The following is a 7,344-nucleotide window of genomic DNA, read 5'->3' on the forward strand; positions in this document are numbered from 1 at the left end:
AGAGCAGACTTTCATTCCATACAAGGGGTGGACTTGGCGGGTAATGAGTTCCCCATCCCAGGATTTAAAGCACGGGCTGAATTATCACAGGGTTTGGGATGCTGCAAAGAAAATTTAAATATTACTGCCAGCCCACAAACCAAACAGACATACTTTCGCTGGATTTTGATTTTTCAAATTAGTTACAATTTGAAAATTGTGAGATTTCACAAAAACGATTGCTAGCCTCCAAAAAATAAGATCTGGTAATAAGATCTCAGCTGGAGCTGAGAGCAGCTTTCCTTAGAGAATCCTCCCCCATTCAGAACAACCCCTGCTTGATCACTTCCCTTCGTTACATGCCTCGCCCGGCAGACAATTTACTTTGTACCCTCTGCTGTGTGGATGAAGGGAATAAAAGCAGAGTTGCTCTGGGTTGAAGGGAGCACGGGCCCCCGAGTCCTCCCCTTCACCAGGGCACCTGAGGCAGTCGCCAAGAGCCCTAGAGTTCCAGTAAACACCAGGTGCATTCTTTGCCCTGCAGGCTTCTTGATCTTTCCAAAAGCCCTACCTGGGGCTTCCTGTGGAAAGAATTCCAAACGTACAGCCTTACGAAGAGTTAGGTTCAACTATTCGTATGAAGAGCTAGTTCTTGGGGTGTGAATGGTAGGACCTCACCTAAGCATCGCTCATTTGCGGTGTCAGACATACTTTGCAGCTCCAAGGAACTGCAATCCCCAATCCCACCCGTGAGTTTACGTGTGATGGAAAACTGTCTCCGTGCCCACACGTGCATACTTTCTGGGAAGGGTTTTCCTTTCTAATTTCACACGTTGACAGCTGTTGACCCACACCTAAAATACAACGTGACACATGTGCCGAAGGTTTTGCTAGTAGATAATTCCTGAGGCTTCAGAAGTGGGAGGCATTGGAGACGCTAGGAGAGCGCATGGTCCAAACTGGGGTCCCTGTTGGGCTCTGCACTCCAATTTGCTTTGGCGCCTCCTCCCATCACAGGATGAGGCATTTCCCCAGCCCCTCCTCACCTGCGTCACCTCCCCGGTTACACAACCCCCCCCCCCAACTGCAATCTGCACTTGCCTTCTACACTCCGCCATCATCTTTCCCTTAGTTGATCTTAGGGTCTACGTAGCTGCCATCTTCCGATCCTCAGACGATGCTTATGGTAGAGGCCATACCACGCCCTTGGCACCGAGACTGGGAAAGGCCCAGCTCCCCATCTGCAGACTGTCAGGGCCACGTGCCACAGTGTGCCAAGAGCCATCAGGGCGCAGGCAGAGGACACTGTCCAAGGCTACACCCCTTCAAATCAGACACGAAGGTCCTGTGTGTCAACTCTCTTCACCACGCCCCAGCGGACTGTCGAGGATGAGTGCGGTGGGCAAGGTATGAGAAAGGGCAAGAAGCAGCCCCTCTGGGAAGGGGTGTAAGGTGCTGGCCGCAGGGAAACATTGCATTTTGGTTTTCTAGTTTTTCTCTTCAACTTCCACGAGCAGCCTTAGTCAACGCATCTTGCCTGGAGCGAGGCTTGAAGTAATGATCATCTGCCCACGAGATGCTGGTAGGCATCCGGGAGGAACCCCGAGGAGACTAGGTGGGTTCCTTCAAGATGCTGCCAGAAGCATGAGCCTAGGTGGCAAAGGGCACCAAGACATGGAAAGAGAGGACTCCATACAGTGAGGAGTTTCACTCAGTCCCGAGCGGTGTGAAGGGGGCGATGGGAGAAGCTGAGTCCGGAAGCCAGTCCTGCTCAGGAAGGGCAGTGAAGGCCCTATACAGTTCCCGCCAGGGCCCTCCTGCATCTCCCCAGGGGCTAGGGCAGGCCGAAGGTCACCGGACCCCCCCCAACACCTAGGATTGATCCCTACGGCTGTGCCTTTCGTGCTTGTTACTTCACGGACGCCCCCAGCAGGCAGGGAGGTCTCAACTTGCTAGTGTCTGCTACGGAGCAGGAGCTGGGGGCACCGAACGATCGAACAGCGCGTCGCACCCCGCACCCCGTCAGCAGCCCCGCTGCCGGGAGATGTTCATTTCAACCCCCTCCGTAGACGGCGTGTCTGCCCGCTGCCTTACACGTTGCTAATCCTAACATTCAGGGAGCACTTAATGTGTACGGGCAGTGGGAAGCGGTGGTGGGGGTCCCCCATTCCTCGGCTCCATGCCCCCACTGAGGCAGACCTCAGCAGAGCAACACTGCTGATAGCCCCAACCTACTTACTCCCCGCCCCGGGGGAAGAAGCCACTTACTGAAATGGAATAACCTGCTTGAATAGGCGCCACCTGGTTGTCCGCCTGCTGGAAAGCAGGGTGCAAGCGGGTCTGCTCCCCCACCCTGAAGGACATCGATCTGCAAAGCGGCCCGTGCACAGGCGGTTTGCCGCTTCCTGGCTCTGCCTGGGACTGGGAGTGTCTAATGCAGGGAAAGCCACGGTGTCCCGATACAGCACAACTCATTTATTGAAGCTGTACATTTCACACACGTGAACGTCTCTGAGGTTGGGACGCGTCTTCCAACCAGATGGCATGACGCAGTTGAATCGGCTCTGATGTTTTCTTAGCGGTACATCTCACGCTCAACGGCATCTTAGACTCCAAGGAACATGGTAAGCAACGTTCTCCAGCCAGCCTCATCAAGGAGCTGGTAACTTGTGCCCTGTCTGTCCCCGGGAACGGTGCTCAGTTGGTTCTGAGCCCAGGAATGGAGGAAAGGGGTGTTATTTGTCGCCACCCCGCCACCCCAGCCCCAAGCACTCCCCCTGGCCTAAACAAATGAAGAAGACACCTTCTCCAAGCTGCGAATGCGAACAGCCCAGTCCAGGGAGAGCGGAAGCACCTGCAACCTGGAAAAGGCGAAGGCTCCCGCGGTGCATGTGTGTGTGCGCGCATGCAGGCCCACGTGTGAGCAGTCAGGGGGCGCGCCAGCATTCAGCCCACCTCCCCGCTCTACCCTGATCACTGACGTATCCCATCCTCCTTCCCTTGCCGCTCACCCCAGAAGATTCCCACCCTCCAACCCTTGTTCCTCTCCCCCAGCTAACAACCCCCACCCCTGGATTAAGGCCACTGTTAGGGGTTGAATTATGTCCCCTCGAAATTCATGTGCAGAAGTCCTAACCCCGGTACCTCAGAAAGTGACTATGTGGAGAAGGGGTCTTTACAGTGGTCGTCAAGTTCAAGGGAGGTCCCTTGGGTGGGCCAGTCTGGTGTGCTTCTGAAAGGGGAAGTCTGGACATGGAAGGCGGGGCGAAGACGCAGGAAGAAGCCGGCCGGCCGAGAGCCCAGCAGAGAGGCCTGGGCCCGATCCTTCTCTAAGCCCTCGGGAGGCCCCAGTGCCTGGCTCTCTGACTTCTAGCCCCGGGGACTGTGGGATGGCGAGCTCTGTGGTGCGAGCCCCAGGAAGCAGCACAGCCATGGATAACAGCGCCTGACAGCCGCTCGCACCCCCTCTGCTCACGCGGCTTCTCCGCATTTCACATCCACACTCACTGCTCCTTCGCCTCGATGGCTGACTGCTTGCTGGCTTCTCTCCACTGCTCCCCTCGGGCTGTCTCCTGCTCTTCCTCACCCGCTGTCTCCCAGTGGCAGACTGCCCCAGAGCTCCCTCTGCTCCCCGGGCTAGCCCAGGGCGACCTCCTTCTCACTGTCGCTTCACTACCCTCCCCTCAAGAGCCAGGGCCCACAGAGCTGCGTCTCTAGCTGGTGTCTGTGCCACGTTCCAAACCCAGCACCCACCCATCTGCTCTGTAGAAGGTTTCCCACCTTCTAAGAAGGTGACGTCCTTCTCTCCGCTCCCAGGCCACCCTCCCTAGACTGGGAGATCTTTCATGGCAGGGGCTGTTCAGTTCATGTCTACACAGAGAGACCTCAGACACACACTCAGGAGACACCCCAGGGCGGGTGGGGGATGGTGGAAACCTCCCACATACGATCTTGATGGGTAAGCAATTGTCACTGAAAGAGATACCATATCACAGACAAGTGTTTATTACTTTGTCCTGCATATAGAATCCATGAAATATAAAAACATCTCCAGAATTAGCCAAAGGAACCACCCCCCCCACCAGCCCCTTCCCTCCCTGGATGCGCTCAGATGGGGGAGCTGGAGGGTTGCAGGCCACCTCCCTCTGTCCAGTGAACAAGTTCCATATAAAAATAGATCTGTAGAGGGCTCCCAGAGAGCCATCAGCCCGCATCCGTGCAGGGCAGAGGTCTGGGACCCCTCAGGATTATGGGACCTCACTCCTCCGTGGAGGGGAGGTCTACCCTGGACACCGAAGTCCTGCTAACACAGCCAGGGGGCCCCTCTGCAGAATAGCTAGGGGAGGGGGAGGGGGGTTTGGCCTTTAGAGCATAACTGATGTAGCTGGAGACAGGGATGAGGCTCCCTCCACCCAAGACTGGACACCGGTCCTCACGTCCTTTCCAAGCTTGGATGGGGGGAGGGGTGAGTCCACAGGGCGGCTGGCAAGGGACACTCCATCCCTGTCCAAGGTGGAAGCAGTAGGTCAAGCTCCCCCATGCCCTCAAAGTCCCTGACTGGGGCGGCTGCCTAGGAGGTAGGGGGCGGAGCGAGGGGCTCCAAGGAGAGAAGAGCTGCTGCTGGCAGGGTGAGGCCAAAGGCACTGATGTGAGGCACTGTCCCCCACCATGGGCGCTCCCCAAAACTGCGCTGCATTTCCAGCCTCCGGGCTCCTTCTTGTGCCAGCCCCTCAGCTTGGATGCCTCTTACCCTAGGCTGTCCATCCTGGCCTATGCAAAACTCCACCCCCCAGGACAGACGCCCCCCACCCCCACCTGCAAAGCCTTGTTCAACTTATGCATCAGCCTCTCAGCCAAGAAGCCTTTCCAGACACACCTCCATAGACACAAATCACGAGTGTCCATCTGCCCTCAGGCCCACTGGCCCACAGACCCCAAGGTCTCCTGTGGGGCCCAGGGCACCTTTGGAAGGCACCCCTGTTGTACTTCTCAGTGCCTGAGCTTGTCTCCCCACCTAGGCTGAGCCCTCCACGGGCCAGCTCCATGTTTCATTCACCCCCTTCTTCTCCCCCTTGGCTCCTCCTTCCCACCCACCCCACCCCACCCCACACAGCCAAGCCCAGAGTGGGCCTATGTCAGGGGTGACCTAGACAAATGCAGCCCCAGGAATCCTGTCCAGACCAGCTGCCTTCCTGCCGTGGCCTCTCGATCACCACCGCCTCTGGGAAGCCCTTCTGGATACAGAACTCAAGTTAGCTCAGTGTGGCCACTCTTGCCAGAGCCCCACAGAAGCCAGAGGGAGAAGGTGCTCCCTGGGAGGCTGAGGGGTGCCCAGGAGACAGCACTCGCAAGAGGCGGTCACCTCAGAGTACCCTCGGGCTTCCTCGGGGAAGAGTGTTGGTATCACAAGGTAGGACCAGGGACTCTCTCTCCCTCGGACTGGGAGTTGAGGGCATGCGTTCCAACCCCAGCCCTGGCCCTGACTCCTCCACCAGCCTCCGACTTTCCTCTCTGCACAGTGTGGCTCAGAGCCTGTCAGAGAGAGAAGGTCCACCCCCAAGGATCTCTTCACCATCCCCTGAGGCAGGAGAGCAAAGCTCACGGGTCCTCCGGGGGAGAAAACATCTCACCTCATGCTCTTCTAGAAAAGGAATGCGAAGGGGAGGCCTAGCTGGACCTCAGGGAAGCACCAGGACCTTGATGGCCTAGCCAGGGCCCTCACCCTCACCCTGAACTCGCAGCCCAAAGGCAGGGGAAGCAGAAATTGGCTCCTGAATCGGGGCCCTTGGGGTCCAGCACCGGAGCTCAGCACCACCTTCGCTGCCTGGGCCTCAGGACCAGTGTGCAGACAGGGCCGAGCCCAAGTGCAGGGAGCTGAGGCCCTTGCCTCTCCAGGCCCTTCAGGGTGGGCTGCCAAGCAGCTGTGGCCCCTGCCGAGTCTCATGGGAGCTTATTAGGGACCCATGCTGCCAACTGCCCAATAGGCCTGTGGGAAAAAGGGGCACCCACTGGGGTAGGCCCCAGGCCCCAGTGGGTGCGGAAGACAGAAAAACATGAACCAGGCTATTTAAAGCTACGTCTTCCCTCTCCGTCCTGCCCACCGTGGTCTCTGGAACCCTGCATTGCCTCCTGCTGTTATCGCAGGGGTTCTCCCCAGGGATTTAAACCCTCTGGCCAAGGGGACTGAGTCAGCCAAGGTGTTCAGACTGGGGAAAATGGGAGGAGTAGGCAGTGAAATGAGGGGAACTGTGGTCCCAAACAAGCCCTGGGCCCGAGCGCAGGGAGAGCGCGCTCCCTTCCACCCCGCAGGGGTGCCGCGTGCCAGGGTCCCTGTGAGGCCTGCGGTCATGGCCTGGAAGGAGAGCGGCTCACACCTGCACCCCCTGGCCTTGCAGCTGGAGCACGCGTGCCCGCAGGGCGCTGATCCCGCTGAGGAGGGCCTCTCGATGTTCCGCCGACGAGATGCCCAGGCTCACCAGGTCCCTGAAAGAAGGGCTGGTCACACCCAGTTGGCTCGAACCCTCTTCTGCTCTCCCTCCCTCCGTCGGGACAGGGGAGGGCCCAGAACGATGACACAGGTGTCTCTGACTCACTGGGCGGCCATGGCGGCCACGGCCTCCAGGCTCCCGTAACCACCGGCGGTGAAGCTGTCCTTGTAGCGGCCCAGGTCCAGGGCCTCCAGCCACGCGCCCACGGAGCCGAAGGACGGAAAGGTGGAGAAGGCACGGTCCGCCAGGGGGGTGGGAGGCCTGGGGAGCAGAGGAGCTGTGGTCAGTCGGCAGCAGGGTTCTGGTGCCCAGACCTGGTCACTCTCCTGAGGAGAGGCCAGCGGAGAAAGGACAGGAGAAGGGGACGGCGACCGAGCCCCAGGGCAGACCTGGCTCCACGGCGTGCGAGGCATCATCAGGGCGGGTGGGGGTTTTGAGATACCCAGGCAAGTAGGTGGAGAGTGGGTTGTACCGAGCCAGCTACAGCTCCTGGGAGTATCTGGAACAGTCTGGGGGGTAGGACATACCTAGCATGGTTCAGGAGGTGACCCATGTTATCTTTGGGACAACTCATACTCATTTCATTTATTTTATTTATTGCAACTACAAAGCTGTTGGAACTATTTCCACATGTATTCACCCAGTCAGTGGTCATTGTACTGGGACACGTGAGGCAAAACCCAGGACAAGGAGTGACTAAGATGGCTGACAATGTCCGTGTGTCTGAGGCAGGCAGAGTACCAGATCTATCTACGGCAACCAGATGAGCTGTCCTACCTGGACTGGTAGCATAGACAGGTAGGATGGGACAGGTGGGGTGGGACAGGTGGGGTGGGACAGGTGGGGTGGGACAGGTGGGATGGGACAGGTGGGGTGG

At 58.3% G+C, this 7,344-nt stretch overlaps 1 protein-coding gene across 1 annotated transcript in view; it reads right to left on the bottom strand.

Moving 5' to 3' along the window:
* Positions 1–4,694: 4,694 nt before the first annotated feature.
* The window catches only part of LOC100481516 (ephrin type-A receptor 10), a 38,794-nt gene continuing 36,144 nt past the window's right edge, over positions 4,695–7,344 (bottom strand). Inside the window, exons 16-17 of the mRNA XM_034645221.1 lie at positions 6,573–6,728; positions 4,695–6,462 (exon numbers count right to left, since the gene is read on the bottom strand). Of these exons, the coding sequence (XP_034501112.1) occupies positions 6,348–6,462; positions 6,573–6,728 (271 nt within the window). The 3' untranslated portion in view covers positions 4,695–6,347. The remainder of the gene's footprint in view (positions 6,463–6,572; positions 6,729–7,344) is intronic.

The sequence above is a fragment of the Ailuropoda melanoleuca genome, chromosome 2, assembly GCF_002007445.2.
Source record: "Ailuropoda melanoleuca isolate Jingjing chromosome 2, ASM200744v2, whole genome shotgun sequence".
NCBI classification, from domain to species: domain Eukaryota; kingdom Metazoa; phylum Chordata; class Mammalia; order Carnivora; family Ursidae; genus Ailuropoda; species Ailuropoda melanoleuca.